General features: G+C 44.6%; 4 protein-coding genes across 4 annotated transcripts; 1 reads left to right on the top strand and 3 right to left on the bottom strand.

The window, feature by feature from the left end:
- Window positions 1–5295: 5295 nt before the first annotated feature.
- Window positions 5296–8258, bottom strand: PADG_08391 (plasma membrane ATPase; the record flags this gene model as incomplete). Its single annotated transcript, XM_010765337.1, has 3 exons — window positions 5296–5342; window positions 5430–7758; window positions 7845–8258. 3 exons carry the CDS (start codon window positions 8256–8258, stop codon window positions 5296–5298), a joined length of 2790 nt encoding a protein of 929 aa, XP_010763639.1.
- A 4664-nt stretch (window positions 8259–12922) lies between these two features.
- PADG_08390 (uncharacterized protein) lies at window positions 12923–14438 on the bottom strand (the record flags this gene model as incomplete). Its single annotated transcript, XM_010765311.1, has 4 exons — window positions 12923–13123; window positions 13384–13568; window positions 13959–14055; window positions 14106–14438. 4 exons carry the CDS (start codon window positions 14436–14438, stop codon window positions 12923–12925), a joined length of 816 nt encoding a protein of 271 aa, XP_010763613.1.
- A 1332-nt stretch (window positions 14439–15770) lies between these two features.
- PADG_08389 (uncharacterized protein) lies at window positions 15771–17579 on the top strand (the record flags this gene model as incomplete). The annotated part of the gene is made up of 2 exons (XM_010765336.1): window positions 15771–16438; window positions 16703–17579. 2 exons carry the CDS (start codon window positions 15771–15773, stop codon window positions 17577–17579), a joined length of 1545 nt encoding a protein of 514 aa, XP_010763638.1.
- A 378-nt stretch (window positions 17580–17957) lies between these two features.
- On the bottom strand, window positions 17958–18895 carry PADG_12434 (uncharacterized protein; the record flags this gene model as incomplete). The annotated part of the gene is made up of 2 exons (XM_010765369.1): window positions 17958–18142; window positions 18844–18895. 2 exons carry the CDS (start codon window positions 18893–18895, stop codon window positions 17958–17960), a joined length of 237 nt encoding a protein of 78 aa, XP_010763671.1.
- Window positions 18896–23421: the final 4526 nt, after the last annotated feature.

Here is a 23421-nt window from a genome sequence, read left to right as displayed (position 1 = left end):
TATGTAGCTATTTATTAGGGCAACTGTGTATATGTTAAAAGGATGTTCTGCGATGATATTGCAATCGTGGTCCGATAGCTCAGCTATGTGTGATATGGGAACAAAGTGCAGAATTTGGTACTAAGTTAAGTTGTATGGTATCCGTAAGCGAAGGTAGCCTTGCTGGGACCATGGTCAAAGGGATGATGGATTATAATCAAGGTTTGATCTGGCTTGTTGCCGTAAAGTGAGAGAACGGATAGAGCCGCCGTGGTAACTACAAAATACCGCCTTAGGAGAGTAATTAGATGTTAACGCTTGGATAATGTATAGAGATGCAACTGTGTATGCAACGACGACGGTAACATTCTACCGCGACGGAATGGACCCTAAGAGCGATTGTTCTGTGTTCTTTAACTATTTAGGATATTATTAGCAGAGCTTGGCAGGATTTTGAACTTGAGCGAGGTTGAGCTGGGAGAATGAACTAAACATCCCGTTAACCATGTTATATGCACATAGAGCAGTCCGTACTATAAAGTATGATAATTATCGAAGTTCCAGTTTCACCTCATGATATTTACATGCATTGTCCAACACAGCACGTTGTCTTAAACTCCGTCCCCGAGATACATTCGCTGATAAACAAAAAAAGGGCAGCGTTGGAAATAGCATGCTGGGAGTGATCGTCGATTCTGCCTCCACTGTGGCGCCCAGAAAAGAATCTACCAGCCCAGGACAGATGATCCAGATAAGTGGACATACTCACTCCTGTGCAGCTCATGCCGGAAAAATGCAAAGGACAGGGCTCTGTTTTAGTTACAGTCTGCTGCAGATGCAATAGCGTTGTCTTGAAAGGAAGATACCAGACGCCCGGCTCCAAACTACCGCAAGACGATGGGACAACGTTGTCCTTTATTGCTCAAAACCATTCTTCAAATTAGGAGAATCCAAACTGGGGTTTGATAATACAAAAAGTAGCGCACATGCTACTGGACCTTACCGCTCGTTTTGAAAATGGCAGAGTTCCAAGATGACTTTTGGAGTGAGTGTTTGCCCTGGGAGTTTGAAGAAGATACTGCGGAGGGAAACTTATATAGTGTAAGACGGGTGAGAGGGCGAGACATCAGCACGCGGCTGATATCTAGCGCCATATGGCGGACTGTATCATTGGTTCAACCTTTAAAATTTGCTTGTAATCTTAAAAAGCTGCCTTTTTTCATTAGTTCTTTTTTTGAGGAATAGCTTTCCTATTATGCCTGTTGTTGCTCTTTTGGGCTAGATTTGTATATAGAATGAGTGGTATCAGCATAAGGATATCAGTCCTCTCAAACCTCTACAAAAGAGGGGTGAAATCCTCCATTCACTGATAGAGAAGCTCAACAGAATAATGATCACTATTCTGCCTCCCAGAGGATTAGTTACTATTTTAGCTTCACTACCTTCCTATTCCGTACATCATCTCCCATCTAATCCGTATAGGACATCCTCCTATATCGGCTATATCATACGTTTCATATAGTCAAGCTTTAGTTACTTTAGTTACAGCATTGAGGTAACTAATTGAACACTAATCGAACAAGCTTTCCGTAATTCAAATTCAAATTCAGTGTGTGGGTCCTGACACATCTAGCCGTAGCCCCGATCCGCCCGCCCCTGACGTTGATTCCCGCGTCCCGTGTGTATAAATAAACTATAGACTTGCTCGCTAGCTTCCAAGTTACCAGAATCACGTGCCCAACAGTAACTACAAGTCTGAGCCATGTGGATTCCATATGGTTGATTCCTATTAGGGAAGCTAACTAATACACGCCTATATCACGGGCGGCTGTCCATGCCTAACAAAACTGTTGGGCATGACCGCCCGGTAGCCGCACCACCTCACGTGATGTTCGTGTATATCAGTTAGCTGACCAGTTCTCCCACAATGAAGACCAAACCATCCCACACAAACTACAAACCTGAGCCTGCATTTAGCGTGTGCGCATCCCCTAACCTGTGTCATTTTTTACCGATCACAATAATGGGGATGTCGGGTACACCACAATTGCGTTTGAGATTTGGACCACTCCCACTGTGAGATCAGAGCCTATTGCAGTCTGAAATGGTTCAAAATATGTGATTATGATGCTGTACTCAATTTCTATGGCTTTATACTAGCTATTGACCCAGTCAATTATAGTTCGCATCTACATGATGCAAGTCTTTCATCTGATTAAGCACCTGTCAAAATCTTTAATAATAAACTACAATACTGTGACGGGCTAGCCACTGAAAACAGCTAACAACTAGCGCGTATAGAAACAGAAAAGGAATCGTTAAAGGAGGAAGGAGGAAGATAGATTACGTAGGGGATTAAGCTCCTTTTTATAGGGAGCGAAGATTTAGTATGAGGATTAGCGCCTTTGTAATAGGGGCTATACGGATAGGAGGATGTGCGGATACACGGATAGGGGTTATACGGTTAGGGGCAGGGGTGCTGCTTCGATGGCGCCATTTCGATAGCGTCTCGATAACGCGAAGGCGTAGCCTGAGTAATTACTTACATAAAAGAATATATGCAGAAAGTTATTATTGATTTTTAATAAAGTATAATAATTCTTATATAAAAATATTTTCATTGTTTTTGATAAGTAGTTAAAAACTAACTACAAAAAAGTTATCTAAGTTAACTTTAATACTATAATTGTATATTCTAATATATATATATATATATGAAAAAATTTTATTAATAAAACTATCAATTATTATTTATTATCTGATATTTCAAAAGATTAAAATTCTTATAATATAGTTAAATTTTAAAACTTTTTAATTTTCATAATATAAAATATACAATCAGTAAATTGCTATTTTTATTAAAAATTTTAATTATTATCAACTTACTATTTAATAAAACAAAACTATATTATATGAAATACAGTTCTATATAATAATTTTAATTAAAATAAAACTTATAAATACTCTCTATAAATTTCTATTATCAATAAAATTTTATGCTTAATTTTCACTTTTATGATACTTTAAAATTATCAAATCAATAGTTTGATAATGAACTTAATTTATTATTAATTTAAAAATATTACATTATCTAATTAGTAGTTGATAATAAATTGTTATAGTTAATAAATATAAAATTTAAATTTTTAAGCTAAGATGGCAAGATATTGAAAATTAGCTCATATCATATAATATAATTGATTTTATATGATTATGTTAAAATAAAAAGTATATTTTATATTTTAATTATTAAATATCACATACAAGTTTTAATATAAAATATAATCAATTTTTTTTTACTTGAGATTTATAGTAAACAAACTATTAATATTAACATTCTGATATACTTGTGATCCACATTTCTATATGAACAAACCTGAAAAGAAACAGATAAAAACATGTATAAATATGATTGACTTGAGAGATCACGAGTAATGTTGAAATATCAGTGTATAGCGCTTTTCTTGACCATCATTGCCCGGCTTTAGTGAAAGGTTTCGAGAAGCGCCGTCATATCATCAGGCGTCATTGGTTGTTCAGTGCTAAAACATGGCGTCAATAATTGCTGCCTAAAATGACAAGCGGCCAATGAGTGCCTTAAGAAAGAAGCAGAAAATATTCAACAAGTGACATGTGACTCAATTGACCTACTTTGTGTTAGGGATCAGGTGACCTCAGCAGGATTGTACTGTGGGATGGTTGGTCTTCCATTGGTTGGGAGGACTCGCTCTAACTAATATACGCGTACATCACGTGAGGTGGGCGGCTACCCAGGCGGTCATGCCCAACATGTGCTCATTCTTTTGTCCAGTATAGACTACTGGCGATTAGGTCTTTTTGCCATGTAGTCTTACACACTTTTTCCTGGACTTCGCTTTTTATAGAGCATAACTATGACGGAGACTGTTGAGCAAAGATGACTTAAACTGATGACTATAGCTCAGTAAGTCTGTAAGGACAAATCTCAATTATCTATCTCATAATTAATTGAAGAAATGCATACTTTTATTTTCACAGAGCTGCAAGCTCTGATGAAAATAACAAGATTATATACAAGCTCTCAATTCTGACCAGTTGCTTCAACAATAGACTTAATCTTTAATCTCAGAAATGAGTTTTCAATCTTGATGAGATGAGTGACAGTCTTTGCTCTAATAAGAGGATTTGATTTTCTAAGTCTAGCAATAATCTTAACGATAGAAATTGATTCTGATAAATCTATTATTATGAACATATCATTAGAATGAAATTGCTCAATTTGATTATTCAAATATATATTTATGATTTTCTGAGATAAATGCTTCTAAAACTTTTCTTATATTATCCCGCGAAGAATCTAGGAAGAAAACCTGTGAACCTCTTTTTTTACAATACTTTCAAATATAATATCTAATTTTCTCTGTCTGTCTCTACTCTGTTTTATTTTATTTTATTTTTCTTTATTTTTCTTTCTTACTTTGATCTATCTTCAGCTTCAACTATCTCTGAATTACCTATGGAAAAAGCAACATACTGAAGCAAAGAAAAAGAAATAAAAATTAAAAAAGTATAAACATTAATAAGAAAAAACAAGATTTAATAGAACAATTAAGGAAAAAACCGTGGCGCCTCTAACCCCAGAGCCTTCATCTCATCACTCTCAATTCATATATACACGTACGCCCTTCACTTCTCATATTCATCCCTTATTCAATTTCCATTTCAATTTCCATTCACTTTCACTTCCAATTCCTATTGGCCCCTCCAACAAAAGATAATTAGTTATGTTGGCAAAATAACAGCCCGTATTTTTTTTCTTTTGTTGGAGGCGATGGCTTGTTTTAAGGGGTAAGAGAGGAAGTAAAGCAAAAGAACGGTAATGTGAGAGAGTGGGGGAGAAGCAGTGGCGAGAGAGAGATGTGTAGTTGGCATATAGCTTTTTTTAATCACAGGGGTTGGGGTTTTAAAACGGGGGAGTTGTAAAGGGGGGGGGTAGAGGTGGTTGGGTAAGTCCATCTTTATACACAAACAAACCCTATCTCTCCAACTTAAACAGAATATACATGAAACAAAAAGATAGTTTCTTTTCTTTTTCTTGCTTCTTCCATTTCCCCTGCCTGCAACTCAAACTGGATTAGTAGTGTATCTTTATTTTTATCTGTATCCAACTCCACGGTCTCTGTGGTAGCAGCATTGTAGTAGTAGTTGTTGTTATTGTTGCATTAAGCTTTAATTCTCGCCCACCTATATGTAATGTATGAAAAGAAAAAAAAAAAAAAAAAGGGAAAATCCAAATGTTCCTCTCGTCTTGAGGCGGTAGTAGTAAAGAGAAGGCTTTTATGTGCTCTTCTCGTGTTGGGTGGAGACACGTTGGAGGGAAACGACTGTAAGATGAGAAAGGGATGGTTATTAAAAGGGCCTTGATTGCAAAAGACGTACAAGGGGAACGAGGGAATGGAGAAGAAACATACCAAAATCCTCCAAGCTTCTCTGCTTCTGGTTCTTCTTCGGACTCTTGCCATGCATCATGTTATCAAACCCAGCACTTCCCTGAAGCAAATAGTAAATGCCTCCCAGCACACAGAAACATCCGAAAGAGAAGATCCATACTCTCACCACGGCGACGATGGAGGTCTGTCCGCCCACGAACCAACCGAACAAGGTGAAGAAGGTAGCCACGACATCGACGAGTAAGATGGCACCGGATAATTGCCAGGATGGGATGGAGGACCAGAATGGCCCGTTGGCGCGGGTGATGAAGATGAGCCAGTTCTCTGTCAGGGAGATCTGGAGGAAGAGCACTTCGTCGCGGACACCGAAGTTCTGCACGATACCTCCGTTCTGAGTTCCGACCAACATGGTCGAGAGGGTAATCCAGGTTCCGACGGCGAGGATGATACCGAGCAGAACGGACATACCCCACAGCTTTGGCAGGTTCCACTTGACGGGTGTCTTGGAGAAGGGAGCGTTGTCGTAGGCGATGGCGAGGGTGGCGATGTCAGCGAAAATAGCGATGAAGACCACCAGCTGGAGATTGAGAGAGGTGTTCAGAATGGCAATCCAGAGACCCAGGAAGATTTCGAGATGGAGGGAGAGAGCGATACGGTACACAACGTAGGCGTACATACGATGGAAAATCTGGCGGGAGGTTTTCAGCGCGTCGATGATGGCAGATAAGCCGGGAGCAAGGAAGACAATATCGGCGGCGGACCTGGCGGCGTCAGATGCACCTTCGACAGCAATTCCGGTATCAGCCTTCTTGAGGGACGGAGCGTCGTTAACACCGTCACCAGTCATAGCGACGAGGTATCCACGCTGTTGCAGAATTTCGACGACGTTGTATTTGTGCTGGGGGAAGACTTCAGCGAATCCATCGGCGGCTTCGACAAAATCGTACACTTCAGACCCAGGCATGGTTCCTCCGCCACCGAGACCGAGACGCTCTGCGTTGTACACGTTGGTACCTAGGCCGAGTTGACGGGAAGTTTCACGGGCGATACCGACAGCGTCCCCAGTCAACATCTTGATGGAGAGACCGAGAGTTTTGGCTTCATTGATAGTCTTTGCGGTATCGTGACGGGGAGGATCCGAGCAGGGCATGATTCCGAGAATTTCCCAGGAGCCTTCACCGCGCTTGCGGGCAACACCAAGGGAACGGAAACCACGGGTAGCGAATTCAGCGACTTTGTTCTTGTAGGCATTGTCAACGTCTTCAGGGATGGCGTGGTCTTCCTCGACGGTCTTGAGCACGAAAAGAGGAGCCCCTTTAACGCAAGTAATGCGTTCACCTTGAGGAGAGATGACGACTGCGCTGACTTTCTTGGAGACTGGGTCGAAAGGGTGGAATTCGAGGACCTTGTACTGGGTGAGAACGGACTTGGCGCGGGGGTAGTATTTGAGGGACTTGAGGAAAGCCTTGTCAATGGCATCAATACCCTTCTTCTTGCGGGAAGCGGCCAAGCAAGCAGTCAACATAAGGTCATCGGGGTCAACACCGGCAACGCAGTAGGGTTCAGCGAGAGAGAGCTTGTTCTTGGTCAAGGTACCGGTCTTGTCAGAGCAGAGGATTTCGACACCAGCAAGAGACTCAATGGCGGACAGCTTCTGGACAATAGCCTTCTTCTTGGCAAGGTAGGCGGCACCGACAGCCATTGTGGTGGTGACGACAGCTGGGAGACCGACGGGGACACCGATGATCGTGATAGCCAGAGTGAACTCGAGAATGGTGACAATGCCGTTGGAGCGATAGAAAGAGGAAACCCAGACAACCAACAGAGTGAGAATGACCAAGATGAGGAGAACGGTTCCGATACCATTGAGCACTTCAGTGAAATGACCAGTTCCGGCAGAGGCAGCGTTGACGAGAGCAGCAGCACGACCGACGAAAGTGTTGTCACCGGTGGAAGTGATGACCATGAAGGCCTCACCACGCTTGACAGCGGAAGAAGCGTAGCAGGTATCGCCCTTGTGCTTGTCAACAGCAAGAGATTCACCGGTAATAGCAGACTGATCGACCTGGAGGAAAGCGTCTTCGGTAACAATGCGGCCATCCGCTGGGATGATAGTACCCTCCTCGACCTGAAGGATATCACCAGGCACGACTTCGGGAGCTTCGACTTCTGTGAGACGGCCATTGCGAAGAACAACAGCTTTGAGGGCTAGAGTTTTCTTCAATTCGTCAACGATAGAACCGGCCTGGAATTCCTGGATGAAACCGACAGCGGCATTGAGCAATAGCAGACCGCAAATAACACCGAAATCGACCCAGTCCTCAAGACCAGCAGCGAGAATAGCAGCAGCCTGCATTGTAAACATTAATTAGCATTTGACATTGCCAATTATGGATCCATCCATCATATAGGAAATCCCAAAAGTGCAAAACTCACCTCCATAACAAATTGAATCGGTCCAACGAAATAACTCAAAAACTTCAATATCAGATTTTCCTTCTCCTCCTTCATCTGATTGAGACCGTACTTCTTGCGGCGTGACAGGACCTCCTGATCCATCAGACCCCGGCGCGTATCGGTTTGGAGCAGCTCCTCTGGGACCGGGCGGGCACTGCCGGTCTCACCGATCTCATCATCCTCGATGTCCAGATGGCCATCCTCGGATTCGAGCTCTTCAATGAGGGCATCCATGTCCTCATCCTCATCCTCATCTTCGTGGAACACCTGCTTTTTCTCCTCGGGGACACTTTCCGTGGGTTTTCCGGGGAAAGCGCCCGAAGGGACGCTGGTTCCCAGATGGTTTGGTGGTATGTGTTGGCCGCGCGGGCCAGATGTGATGGAATCTGACATGGTTGACGAAGTATTATGGTATGACAAGGGTGATGATGGTGGAAGGCAATAACCCAAGAAGACGAGCACAATGTGGGAACTTCACGAGCTAGGTCAATTCCTCTGTTGTTGTTGTTGTATCAGTAGCAGTAGTAGCAGTTTCCAGCCGGGGGTTGTTGGGGAAGCTGGGTATCCTCTTCTTCTAGAGGATGATCGCACTGGAATGGCCGTTTAAAAGCCAGCGCAATGGCGCGGGAACAAGGGGATTGAGGGGAAAGCAGATTGAAGGGAGGGTTGGAGGGAGAAGAGGGAGAAGAGAGAGAAGAGGGGAGGAAGAGAGGAGGAGGGAGGGGGAGGAGAGTGAGGGCTACACAAGAGCACCAGCAACTACAGGGCAACGCAAGACGTGAGAAGGATGATGTTCGAGAAGAAGAGAAGAAGGAAGCGGAAGTGGAGGGAGGCGGTTGATATATGATGAGGAATAGGAAGAGAAGATGCAGAAGAAGAAAAAAAGAAGATGAGCAGTGGATGTGGAGTGGATTCCGGGAAGGGGAAGGCAGAGTGGAGAGAGTTGGAGAGTGGAAGAGTGGAAGAGAGTGGGTGGTTGGTATGTGTCAATAGTGTACTTGTACTGTTCTTGTTCTGTTCTGTTCTGTTCTGTTCTGTTCTTATTGTACCGTACGTACCATACCACCAAAAAATATATCACACTGCAAAAAAGAACAGAGAAAGACTGGGAAAGGAGAGAGAGAAAGGAGGCGACAATGGAAACATTACCAAGGGAAAGACAGCACCCCATCCCACGCGCACAAAAAAAAAAGGTTAAAAAAGAAAAAAAACCTAACATGACCATACTGTAATAGCATACCGCCCGTAACTTTGGTTCTGCCCGGCAAACTCGCAAACTCAGACAAGCCCAGCCAATATGCGTAGCGTGCAAGCCTTGGCCCCGGGTACCCGTGGACAGCCTTTTTCCCAGATACAAACAAGAGAACCTAGGTAACAGGTAAACTACCCACACTCCACCCGTGTCTCCCGCTGTGGTTGTACCAACGATTTCCTTCTCTTATCGCTTGAACCACGTACCACCCTCTCTGTTTTCTGTTCCTCTGTCTGATTTTCTTACAGGTTGAAGGGTGGGTAGTCGGGCATATAATAGAGAGTGTATGAGGGTTATCAGAAACATATAGTTACTAACTTTATGCTTTTGTTAGCAGGTTTCATGAGATAATGCAATCCATGCCACCCGCACGGAGAGACCGCCATCCCTATTTTGTTTTGTTTTATTTTTTAATTTTTTTTTTTTTTTTTTAGTTTCATTTTTAATCTCATTTTCACTATTATTCTTTTCCAGTTCTTTTCTTTTCTTTTTTCCTTCTTCTATCCTTTCATTGGAAGATAGACGGCGGGAAGTGTTGGCACACTGTGGTTCAAGCTTAATCTCAAGCGACTTTTTCTGGTTGCCTTTTGCCGTTGACATGACAGATGGGGATTTTATTAACTACCCTGAGTTTGTTTCTTTCTGGGGCGATGTATTGTTATAGCAACTAATAATGAATGTATCAGCACCTAAACCCAATCCAAAATTATATCTCTCAACTACGTAGTTAAGTAGACTTCTTCAAATCATCTATGCTCAGCAACCACTTATTACATTACATTAAATTTGTTAAAATTTACCTGGGATGAGAACATCTGGTTCTCTTAACTATAACCAGGCATATTGCAGTTACTGCATCATTTATGGGACTCCCGAGCATGACTGGAAGCCCGTTGGTTGAAACACTGTAGACTGGATGACAGAACCGCGCAACAGGCTCAGGAGCTTCTTTCTTCCCTTGTTAAACCGCCTCCATGTTGAACTTTGTAGCGTGAGCGGCGCAGCACCGTAGAATGATGATGATGATAATGGTGATGATGATGATGATGATGATGATGATGAGAAGTCATAGAATGTAACGTGATTCCAAAATCAATCCACTCAATAACTCCATAACCAATCCCCAACTCTCCAACTTCAACTACTCACCAGGGCCCTCAACAAAGAGATTTATACAGTTGGCAATTAATCCATTAGACAGACAATTGATTTCTAAATACGCTTACACTGGGGGGTTGCTACAGATTCAAGTTATATTGATGTGATGATTCAAAGGTCAACAGATTTGCAGATCAGACATTGCAATTTCTGTCAGAAAACTTTACTAACATCCATTAAAAGAATGATGTTCTCTCTTTTTTTTTACACATTAGCTTATCAGCTATGACTTCTCTGTAATATTTTAAATGTTTCGATATTTCATTTTTATATTTAATTACTTTATCTTCTTGACAATCGATAAGAGATCTGGGTCTCATAACCAGACAGGAGTATCAGGAACAGGAATTTACTGCCCTTTTGGTTTAAATACCGCGGCTCTCTCCTCATTCCCTGTCCGGGCCCTTCTTCAACTTCCAAGGCGGTGCACAGTCTTTGCGCTTTTATCCAGCTGCCCCTTTGCTTACCCGCGGATTTGGAAGCAGTTATTTCTTCTTGAGGTTTTATCGAGTGTGGAACTAGGTAGGATGTCATGAGGGATGTTCTCATGTCTGGTCCATATAAAACACTAACTACATAGTTACATACTTTACATACATACATACATGCATGCATGCATATAGATCATCAATCTTTTAATGATGTTCAATGTTGATGACCGATGGCCAAAAAAGCAAAAATAACTCCATTTCCCTGGTAAATTGCATTTACATGTGGGTTCAAGCGGCACTCGGATCTGGGCGGGATCGGGCAAATGCAGTTAGTACGCATGCATGCATATCTTGTATCCCTAGTAATTTAATATCAGTTTATCATTCGTCTTTCGTCTACAGCTACTTCGATACATATTTATACACATTTAATTATATAGTTATATATATATACAAACTGCCCTTCAGAGTCCCAGTGCCCTCAAAGTCGATTGAGTCAACAAAGCAACTAGAGCGGAGGCTGTGGAGATAAATCCAATGGCCGGGCCGCCTTGAACAGCCCGCTTAACAGCCACCCCACAATCCCCTCATCGACGAAATATTTTTGTGATATCATCGTACCCACTCAGCACCATGTGAACTAAGCCCATCGACATGATTGGACCCTACCTCGCCCCGGGGGGGGGGGGGGGTTGTTAAAATAAAAATTGACATACTTCCACAACATCAAACTACCCGCCCGGGGGTTTCTTGAGATAGATGCCCGTGGCCATGGGGCAATGACAGGTTGGCTCGGTCTTGTCATGCATGATATGTAGCAGCCTTAGGACATCAAATCATCTATCGCCACGAGCCACGATGCGTGGTTTGCGGGATCCTTGGGGGGATGATGAGGCAGCTCTCTTCTATGCTTTCGTCATCGCTCGATTTCGCCTCGCTGACGACTGCCGCTGTCTTCGCAGATATATATATAACTCTGTATGTATGTATGTATGTATGTATGTATGTATGTGTGTATGTGTGTATGTGTGTATGTGTGTATGTGTGTACGATGTACGAGTGTATAGTAATTGCGTGGGTGAGGGTGCGTATGCCTGCATGGCTAATAGTCACCTTGTTGAAGATTGAAGAACTAACTGTAGTTAAAGTATCTCTCCTCTCTTGATATTTAACTACTATTTTTCACCGCTTTTATTTAACCCTTTCGCGCCTTGTCATACTGTTGTAATAGTATGTATGTACTTTGCGTTTTTATATCTCCACTCCTTGTACCTAAAAATATTTCATCCTTTGAACCTTTTCAGTGGTTTAACTTTAATTGTTCCATTCTTGAATGATTCCAATGCCCCGAACGTCATTCACCCGAACCATTACGCCCACGGGGTTTAGGGTTGCGTCAGCACAATAAACACGTGACAACAAAACATCAGACATCTGTGTCCTCAAACATCATGCCTTGACTTCTTTATCCTTTTTTATCTTTCTTTTTTTCAATCTCCAGTCATCGCCTTTCGTCAGGGAAGTTTGAAACACTTGAAAAATTGTGGAGGTAATTAATACCTGTTCAAGCCTGGATGGATATGGAATGAGCAGCGGCGCTTATTTTATTATTCTGAGGTCGAGCAAGGACGGGAGGGAGGTCAGATTATACCGGATTGGCCGGTGGTTTTTGGGGTTCGAGGAAGGGGAGGGGCGGGGCCGGGGGCGGGGGCCGTTTTGGCTGTTGCGACGTCATCGAGGGGCCGGGGCCGAGTTTCACACTCACTCAGCTTCATAACTTAACTACCACCCTGGTAACAGACAAGACTGCGGAGTACGAGGTGGCGGGTTTGTCTGAGGATGGATTGGAGGAGCTGTTTTGGAATCTTTCTGCATTGTTGGTTTGTCTGAGGAGGTTTTGAAATTGTATCTTGCTTTCCCATGAGAACGACGGGGGAGGATGACGAGCATGAGAATGAGAGTGAGAATGCGGTAAATACTGTCAAATGTCCAACGGCTCAAATCTTTTTTTTTCTTTTCTTTTTTTTTCTTTTTTTTTTCTTTTTTTTTTTTTCTCTCTTCCTTTCTTTCTGCCTGCTGCAGGTATCAGCCAGAACCTGATATGGTTTGTCAATGTCATTCGTCGTTCAACAAGCCGAATGGCCCTTCTCTTGATAGCTGGCTCACTTACCCCTAACTATCATGTCTCGAATGAGATATTTACACCAATGGGGACGTTACCCTGCAGTTTTGCTTCGGGCATTCTTCAAGAACTTACAGACACCATGTGCATAGGGAGGGCCGTGGGCGCGTGGTAAGTTCTGATGGAGATGGGTTTGCTGTGGAGATGGACGTTGAGGAGTGGAGGGAGGGAGGCAGGTGTGGGGCGGAGAAGGGCGATTGTATGATCGATTACCAATTGTTGGCGTGGAGGGTGGCTATGTAGGAATGGTGAGTACAATGGTAGACGATAGCTACTTAACTAGTTAACCACTCAAAGCACCGTTTGTTAATGAACTATATATATACCTATACCTATCCATGCAGAGCAATCCTCACACAGATCGCACTATTTATTATTATTGCAAACCCCGTTCCAACTCACATACCCCCGTCGTGCACGATATCACCCCTCTTTCCCCCCCCCCCCCCCCCCTCCTTCCCTGCTCTTGATCGGCGCTGCTGCCTCTGCATTTACATCCCCTATATCAGCTATTGTTGCACATATGCGCAAGTCCAGCTCTCTCTTGCGCGCCTTCTTTGCCCCGAAGCAGTGTGGTATGGGGAGTGATGTGTCCATGCTTGGCGGGTAGGTAGAGAGATATGGACCCCGGAATGATCCGCATTTGTTCGACGGGGCTTGGCGGGAGGGCTTGGAACGTGCTATGTAACTATATTACCGAGGAGGGGTTTTCACTTTTTATTTTCTATTTTATTTTCGTTTTACTCTATATATATATATATATATGTATGTATGTATGTATGTATGTATGTATGTATATGTATATATATATACCCTCAATTGAGATCTCGAGAAGTGGGCATGAATTCATCCATACATCCATACATAGATTCTTGAAATGCGATGGCCATAACTCCCTGCCTCTGCCCCTTTTCTAGCCCTTCCTTCCCCCTACACACATCCAGGGCGCTCTCCTCCACGGATTCCACCATACGAAAACATAGGAAAACACGTATGGTTTTACCAAGACACATCAGTAAATAACAATACAAGTGCAAGCACAAGCACAGAGAAAACTTTTAACACTTTACCAAATCCCGCTCCGCGTCGCACACAGCACAGCCGCAGCAGATCAACCAGCAGACCTACATAGACAGTCGCAGCCGCGCAGTCCTTGATCGACAGAACCTACATACACATAGACACATAGATCCATATAGAGAGCCATACATACATACACGAACGACGACGACGACGACGACGACGACGACGACGGGCACAGCCTGACGATCCCCCCTGGGGCCTCCAGGGCGGGCTAGATCCCATCGACTGCCGGGCCAGAGAGGACCCGCGCCAAGAAGAGGAATATTGGCTTGGCGAGGGCGTTGTGGCGTGCTTTGCGGCGAGCGAACTCTCCAACATTTTTCCCCGCTGGCTGCGGGGCTTGGCATGGGGATCGGCGGAGAGTGCGTGAGGGCCGGGGGGCCTTTGGGCGCAGGCGAAAGCGAAAGCTCCTTACTGCACCCTGCTCCCGGACTCCTCTTCCCAGGCTCAGCTGACTCAGCGGGCATGGCTGGGGAGCGCCATGACTAACCAGCAGCCCATTTGTTGCACCAGTCTTCTATTAGCTACGGCGAACCCCCCCTCATCCCCCCTCTCTCTGGCCTGTCGGGACTCGCGGTCGGGCAATCGCCTCGCGCTGAGCATCCCCTGCAGTCCCAATGATGTCGAGCAGAAAAGCGGGCAAGAGTGGCTAGAAGGGGTGTTGGTGACATTGTTCCAGCCGGCCCCGGTGTTCGTCCGTGTTCGTCCTTGGTTGGGCCCGTGCAGCCCGCGATGTGTTCACCCAGCGCACACCCAGGGTTGGCTCCCGGGAGAAAGAAGGGGGGGGGGGGGGGGGAAGGGATGGGGATGTCTCAATCCCTCCGTCTTCTATTACCCCGCCCCCCTCTTCAGGAGTCTCAGACCGCTTCATTGGGGCCAGAGCTTGTGAATGCCATCTGCAGAGTTTGATATTTTGCGTCCGTTGGTCCTTTGGTGTTTTATTTTATTTTATTTTCTTATCACTCTTTTGCCTTCAGGGCAACCCAACTGTAATACCTTTTAAACCATGGATAGCGTCAGAGTTTATCGGGGTCTGGTTCCTGGGTTTCAGCGGAAGGTTTTTTCTGCTCTGCTTGTGCTGTGCTGTGCTTGGCTTGGTTGATAAATAACTAATTGTATGGCCGAGACGAAGGAGGTGCCTTATCTGACCGAGTACGAGGGTATGCATCGGCCACTTCCAGAGGTCGCTCTCAAGGTTGCCAGCCGGTGAGTTAACTAGTTACCCTAGGTTCGACATCTTTTGAACGAACCATCCCTCTGGTAGCAAACTACAGGCTCTGGCTCTGGCTTGGAGTTAAATAGATGTTCAAGGTTTGAAAGCACGCGAGTTGCCTTAGTTATCAAAAAGTAAAGCAAGATTCTCTTTCATTTCTCTGGAGGAATCTTTTTCAACTCCGAGCGCTGTTCAGTGTCTTCGCATCTTGATTTGGTGGCCCCATCGCTCGCTCTCTTAAATACTGGAGCCCACGCGCGTTTCTTGTAGGGTTGGAGCTGGGCAATAACCACGCCACTAGTTATCCTTCTTTTAATTGTACTAGCCCTCAACGCCTGGCTGGATAGGGCATTAGCACTGGTTGACTGGTTGTGCCGTGAGCCAAGCGCCAGAGCCCTGTCAGATGTTAGGCACTGGCTCAACCCCATCGTCCGTTCCCGAGTCCCGACTCTGAGTGCTCAAGAAGTCTCAGTAATCTCTAACATATCTATCTTGATCTAGGTACTAGTTACTCTATATGAATATGTTGATCATCAACGGATGATCCCCCATAAAGGCCTTTGACAACTGCAGAGAGTTCATCGCCATGGCTTGCAAGCAGCAGCTTCTGGCGTTCCTGGACCGTATCGGCTGTGCTCTCATAATGTGCCTCGTCTCCCCGTTCTATGTCTGCTTCCTGATCTCATCGGCCAGGAAAAAGGCAGCAAGCGAGAGGGAGAGAAAGGAGCTCATGATCCCCGTTCTGGGGCTCACTACAAATTCCAGGAGGAGAAGGCTTTCCATTACCCCTTCCATGCTGGAGAAGGGCCAGTCCAGCCAATCTGGTCCCGACATCAAGCAAGAGAGGACTGGCTTTGGCAGGCTATTATCCAACCTGCCAGGGACAAGAGCCATCCGGGTCCTTTCTTCATCTTCCTCCTCTTCGCGGCAGGAAGAATCTCGATTCCTTACTCAGTTACCGCTGGAAATTCGGCTCATGATATATCAATATGCGCTATCGACGCAGCGCGCACACGTGGTCACCATTCCGGGGAAGGTGGCTAGCGTGGCTTGCTCGGAGGGTATACGGGAAGGCTTTGTTTGCTATAATGGTAATAGACATGATTATCAGTGTCCGCCTGCTCATGTTTATCGTCCGACGACCAGGGCTGGCTGCGTAATCCGTGAGCTGTCTGTGGCACCAGTGAAGTTCCTCCCGAGCGCAAAGAAAGGAATTAGCGGGGCGCTGGACTTGCTATGCGTTTGTCGGCAAGTGTACGTATATTACATCTTTTGCTTCCCGGTTCATACATTGTTATATCACTTTATTTTCCTCTCCATATGCATCTCCATATGTAGAGTATGCTCTAAAAGTGCTATACAACACCGTACATACATACCCAGGTCAGGCCTCTTCTGGTGGGGGGAAAGGGGGGGGGGAAAGGGGGGGGGAAAGGGGGAGGGAAAAGGGGGGGGGGGGTTAAACCTAGAATACTTATCTGTCTGTCTCTCCTAACGTCCCAACTAACATCCAACTAGCTACACAGAAGCAGTCACGGTGTTATACAAAAACATGACCTTCCAAATGGACCTGCTCACCCTACTGGGCTTCTCCATCTCCATCCCAGACCACCACCTAAAACGCATCACAAAGCTCGAAATCAGCGGGCCGCACCTCGACTACCTCGACTCATACTGTTATCTAAATAACCTCCCCTTCTTTCGCCGAATTCGCCGACCGGGCGCGCACCCGCCCACCCCACATAAACTCGCAGCAGACAACATCAACGATAGAAGTAACGACATCCCCACACCCACCCCGAAATCAATCCCCAGATTCTACACCCCCACCCTCGATACCTGGTCTTACAGCAGATCCGCCTTCGGGGACTTCACCCTCTACAGCCCCCGCCCCCCCACCGGCTGGGAAGTAGCATGCTCCGAAGTCTTGCCCCTCCTAACCTCCCTCTGCGAGCTCAAGATATCCCTCAAACGGCCCTCGGCCTTTAGTGAAAAATGCATGTCCCGCGCCACGGAGAGATACATGCTCCGCCCCCTGTGCCAGCTGAAGTTGCAGCTGCCGCGGCTACATGTCTTTGAGGTGCGGGTTGATTGGCAGGAGGGTTTGGAGGGGCAGATGTGGAGCGATGCGTGGGAGTGGCCGCATGAGACGGGGGGAGGGCAGGGGCAGGAGCAGGGGCATGACTTGGTGCGCGATGGAGTGATGATGACGGCTATGTGGAGGCCTAATTTGTTTCTTTGGGAGGAGGTTGAGAGGGCGGAGTTGATTCGGGACGGGAGGGAGGTGGGGATGGATGAGAGGTGGGATTCGTATCTGGCGCGGGGTGTTGATGAGAGTGGGGATGGAGGGGGTTTGTGGGACGGGGTGCCGTTTAAGTTGATTAGAACGGTGTGATGATGATGATGATGATGATGATGATGATGATGATGATGATGATGGGGGTGGTGGGAAGAGAGGAAGGGAGGAAAAGGTTTGTTTGTTGTCTTCTCGAATATAGATTTATGCACTTTTTCCCGACTCATCCCCGGAGGTTCGAACTATTGTACAGCACAGCATATACATAACATACATACATACATACGACAATGAGCTATATCTGCATTTACTATAGAATCAACATACGTACACACGGTATAATAGAAGGGTCCGGTTCCGTTTCCCAAACCCCAGACGCACACAATCCTATGAACCAGAAAAACCCTTCAATTAACAACACATGCATGAAAGACAGAACCCCCCTCCCCTCCCCTCCCCTCCCCTCCCATTCCATATCTAGGAGCTAGACCCCGCAAATATCTGATTCACAGCAAGCCGTGACCTGGAGCCAGCCCAATCGTCCCATCCGCGCCCACTCCCTTGCCCGCCTCCCGCCTCGAAACTCGATGAACCGCGAGCCACTAACCATGAGCCATGAGCCTCAGAGTGAATCGAATCGCCCGGTTTGACGCAGATGAGCCCTGTGCAACAGAGGTGTACACACGGTTATGCAGGTACTGTATAAACTTCCGAGTGGATATCTTGTTCGCGTGACCTATGCTATGCTATGCTATGCTATGCTATGCTCTTCGATATCGATGGGGGCTGGAACCCTTTTTTTATATTATATTATATTTCATTTATTTATTTATATTAATTAATTAATTTTTTTTTTTTTTTTTTTTTTAAAAAAAAAGATTTGTAACATATGTTGTGGGAGGAATTTTCTGCAAAAATAAAATAAAAATAAAGAGAAATAAATACCACCTGCGCAACGGTGGTATCCGAGTGCGTGCGCATTGAGACGGAGGGGACGTGGCAGTCGGCTCTGCGGCATGTTGGTGGGTTGGCGTGGGATAATATTTGCCTCAAAACAGCGGCGTCCAGGGGACAACCCGCTTGGCAGAGTTGTATTTGATTCTTGAATTCCCTCTCTTTTTTAAATTGCCGCTTTTTCGATAATACGCCCATAAAGCTTTTTTCCTATTGCTCGGTATTTATGGTATTTGTATTGTATTACTGTATCTGGTACCTGGTACGGAGTACGGGGTACGGGGTACGGGGTATTACGGCACGGTATTGCGATGGCGCTCGAAATGTCAAAACCAAAGGCTTCTCTTATACCGACAACGGATAGCGGGGGGTGAGTGAAATAAATAATAATAAAGATGTTACCAAGCACCAGCACCAGCACCAGCACCAGCTGCAATTGAGTTGGAATTACTCCTCTCCATTCAACCGACAACTCAAGGCAGACAGACAGAGAGACAAACAGAACATACTCCATACACATCGTCAATGCACAGTTCCTCCCGCGGAGCTATGTCTACAACGATCTGACAGCACGCCATAGCTCCCAGCTAGCGGACCACCCCCCCCCCCGGGTCTCGCGACGCCAATTTAATTAGGGGGGATGCTACGGAGTTGACTCCTGCGGGTTCAGCATAGCTTGAACGACAAAAAGTGCCCCCAATGGCCAATGCATCATTTGAAACGGCTTTTTTTTTTTTTTTTTTTTTTAAATCCCCGTTGCAGCTTTTTAGGTGAGTTTTCCTCCCCATGTTCCCTGCTCAGAACCGATTTCCAGATGCAGCTAGAAGCGTGAAACTGGTGGCTGATCATGGCGACTTTTTTGCTTTAGGCTTGGGAGGGTTCGGCCGGGGGGGGGGGGGGGGGTAATTACTGCAGTAGATACAGATCAGGCCGAGAGGTGTGAGAGTTGCACGAAGTAGTGGAGAGAAGAGAAAGAGAGAAAAACAAAAAAGGATTCGTTGCTTGCTTCAGCTTTCTTGTTTCAGACCTACGTTTCTTCTGAGAACATAATCAGAACATCTCAAACATCAGCTCGTTCGAGATCTTTTGAGTTCCCGTCAATGTTCTTCCTGAAACAGCGTTCATAGAGAGAGCTCTTTTTCCTCTTCTATCCAAGCCCCGTCATCAGTACCAACCCCACCCCCCTCTCTCTCTCTTCTCTCCTCCCCCCCCCCCCAACCCCAACCCCAACCCCAACCCCAACCCATACGACGCTACCTGCCAAATACCATACACATTACTAACCAAACATCAGCGATCGCATGCATCACGATCCAACCGCCGCCTCCGTCATGGGCGTTGTTTCGGGCTGTTCTGTTTTACCCCACGATTCACGGGCGCAGAACGAAAGAGGCCATGAATGGCATGGAGAAAAGAGAAAGAAGAAAAAGTAAAAAGAAAAAAGTCTTTCCACATTTCTATCAGGATTCAATTGGCTTGAACGTGCCGAATTGATCCACGATTATTATTAGGGTGACTTGGGAAGAAGGAATTGGGGTGTCCATTCTGCTAACCTTCCCAAGGCTGCTTAAATTCGCTGCGAACAACCCGGGTTCCTGTCCAGGGGGTGAAATTTTTTTTTTTTTTTCCCAGGATGCCCGAGGGAAATAATAAGGCGGGATATAATTGACTGAGAGGGGGTAAAGTTTTTTTTTTATTACAATTGGCGGTGAAGTTGTGAGCCAAGGTGGGCCATTTTTGAGGGATAAAACTGTCAAAAAAAAATTATTATTATTATTATTATTATTATTATTATTATTATTTTTATTTTGTTGTGGTTTTGCTGTGACTTACTCCGTACACTGAGCTTTTCTTGGGTGGTGATGATGACGGCAGTGCAAGCAAAAAACAAAAAAAAAAAAAAAAAAAAAAAAAGGAAAATAAAAAGGAAAATAAAAAAGGCCAACAGTGTGTGGGGAAATGTCAGAATTGAATTAATCCCCCCGTTACTTCGAACATCCTGCGGAAAACGAGGTTGTCTCCCGTGCGTTAACTACTATCATTCATACCTCCCAAAGGACAATTTCACAGCAATCCGGCAGCAAACATTTTCCAAAAATTCAAATCAATACAGAGATGCCATTGCTCTTGAATCGATTGACCGGTAACTAATTTCTGCTCATTGGAATATAGCCGCAATGACCCCTAAGCAACCAGCAATGGACACGGAGAGAGTCCGCTCGGCTTTGGCCTCGGGTATTGGAGTTGGGTTTCCGCTCAGATGTGTAAGGCAGTTAGTTAACCTCTTCTTTGAACTCCGAGTGTTTGATGATCGCTATCTTCCTGGATTGCGATCGTATCCAACTCCCCCCACGCAGAACACGCAGCATCCCATCAACAAGAGGCAATATCAGAGCTTGGAGCCTTCCCCCCCCTTCTTTTTGTGTTCACCACCCAAATCAACACTCCCTCCCCACCTCGCCATGCGAGCGCACAGGTAAAAAAAAAAAAAAAAAAAAAAAAAAAAAAAAAAAAAATCTTGATTTGATGACGACGGTTTTTGTTGCTTTCTATTCTTTTTTCTTCCTCTTTTTTGCTTTTTCGTTATTTCCCGTTTTTATATATCTCAGTGCTGTCCTCGCTTCTGCTGTTCAACTGACCGCCTGGGCTCTCGGATCACTTCCAATCCACGCTCATACCAATGCTATCGGCTGCAGTTGTCTCTCCGATGTTGAACGAGGGGATCCTTCTGGGTTTGCTAACTAACTATCTTTGAATGAATGCAGAGAGTGCGCACTGACGATAATTTGATTGTGAGCGTGACGAAGCAGCAGGACACATGCATGCGCCGCTGGCGCCGTTCAAAAAAAGCTTGGGAAAGCTTGATTTTTTTTTTTCTTTTTTTCTTTTTTTTTTTTTCTTTTCTTTTTTTGTGCAGGATGGTATTTTCCATCAGCTCTTGGAATAGAGGTCAGGTACAGTTTGTCCTAGGCTTCTGAAGCGGCTGTATATAACAGATGTAGAATTGCGATTCCTTTCTTTTCAAATTTAATCGTTCTTAATCGCATTTTGGGTGCAGGGTGTTGTTGTTGTTGTTGTCTTGTGGTATTGTGTGTTACTGTGTATATATATATCTTGCCCGTTGATACTGCATAAAGTCAATATTCATACTGCGGTTATTAGATAGTTGCAAGTAAATGTTATGTGTGCCACATTTTATGGAATGATGTAAAAGCTGATATTCAATAGACCCACAAGAGGTCGATGATGTAACGCTGTTCAAACTTTGGCCTTGATATCTCTTTTCATTCCTACATTTCACCCTCCTTTTCGCTGGAACTGAGAGAGGATGGATAAGTCGTAGATATTATCAAGCCATGCATACACAACATCTCTTACGGTCCAATACCCCCGAATTCCCGAGTGTGTTAGCTGGGCGGCTTGAACACTTGTCCTCTGATCTCATATACTATATTTATTCACCCTTTAGCTGAGGCAGTTAGTTATGGCTGAAGCATTCGACTTGTTTTTCTCAGACAAATAAAATCAAGTGGTTCCAATGACATTTTCCAACAACTGGCTTGTCTATTGTCTAAAACCAAGAAACATAAAAATCAATACAATCTTTTACCTACATACTTTCCACCCAGCTTTCGCCACTGCAGATCTTCAAATGCCGAACAATAGAATGATTGGAAGAGAGATTTGTAACAGCCTCAGCCCTACAAATGTTAATTTTTCCTTGAATTTTTGTCGGAAATGAAAAATGACTAACTAATATTAGTGAGGATAAGAACTACATGTTTAGTTACCTATGGACTTTCTTTTGTCCTTGTTCGGCGCAGCGGCAATTATTACGGTGGCCAGCAGCAGCTTCCAAGATGCCGCACAACTGTCCCCTCTTTTTCAAATTTAATTCCAATAGTTCAAATTTCTTGATTTGGTATTGGATTATATGGGGTTTTCTCGGCTTTTTTATTTTATTTTTTGTCAAATGTTGGTGGGGATGTTGTTAATTATTTAACGAATGATACAGGACCGAACTCACAAGGGGGGAGGGGGTTGTTCTTTGCACACATATGTCTTGAACTTTTTCTTTGTTTAATTTAGAAAAAATAAAAAAAAAATTATGCAAAGATATTATTACTTGGTTTGGCGTATCTAAGTTTTATTTTTGTGGTCTGTTTATGAAGGGATGAATGTCCAAGTGGTGGTGGTGATGGGTTGGGATGAAGTTCTATGGTAAAATGTCAAGAGGAGAGATTCAGCTGGAATTGTGGCATCGGATAAAACAAAGACTGATGCAATCAGCAATACCAAATGCATAAGCCTTCCTATCATTATGCTGTTTCATTAACATGTCCCTTCTGGAACCGAAGGAGGTAATGATATTCAGGAGTCGGAACGGAGCGCAGAGGCTTAGACAAAGGAGAGCGTATGATAAGAATCCGAGAAAGTTTATCAAACATAGAAAAGGAACAGATTTATGATTCTGTAATCTGTCTGTGTTCTGTGCTCAGCTAGGAACGGAATTGAACTTGAAATCGTAATCAGATTGGGGAACGCGCCGCTCAACTCACTCATACACGCAATATTGAATGGAGAGAAAGGAGCAAAAATTTTTTTTAAAAAAAAGAAAAATATATTAAAATAATATGGGCAAAAAAGTGAGAAGCAGAGCATGAACAAAGTGAATGAGGAAATAAGAAATGAAGCGAAATCAAGAGAGCCAAGTCATGGGAAGAAGATGATTACAATTGATTTAGAGAGAGAAGAGCCTTCGAAGTAGAAGGAAACATGAAGAAAAGAGGGGGGAATACATCATTGAAAACGGCTGCAGTACCGTGTCCCTGCCAATGAGTTGGAGTTGGGAAATTGGAGGAAAGAAATGAAATGAGACAAAGCTAAACAACATTTTAGACCAACCAAGCCGCAGTACACCACACAGTATGTATGGGGTGCTGGACCAGGAGGAAGTGAAACAAGAAACAAGAGAGGAAAGGAGAGG

This window comes from Paracoccidioides brasiliensis (genome assembly GCF_000150735.1).
Source record: "Paracoccidioides brasiliensis Pb18 unplaced genomic scaffold supercont2.16, whole genome shotgun sequence".
NCBI lineage: Eukaryota > Fungi > Ascomycota > Eurotiomycetes > Onygenales > Ajellomycetaceae > Paracoccidioides > Paracoccidioides brasiliensis.
The sequence above is the reverse complement of the archived record's forward strand: the minus strand, read 5'-3'. Positions and strand labels throughout refer to the sequence as shown.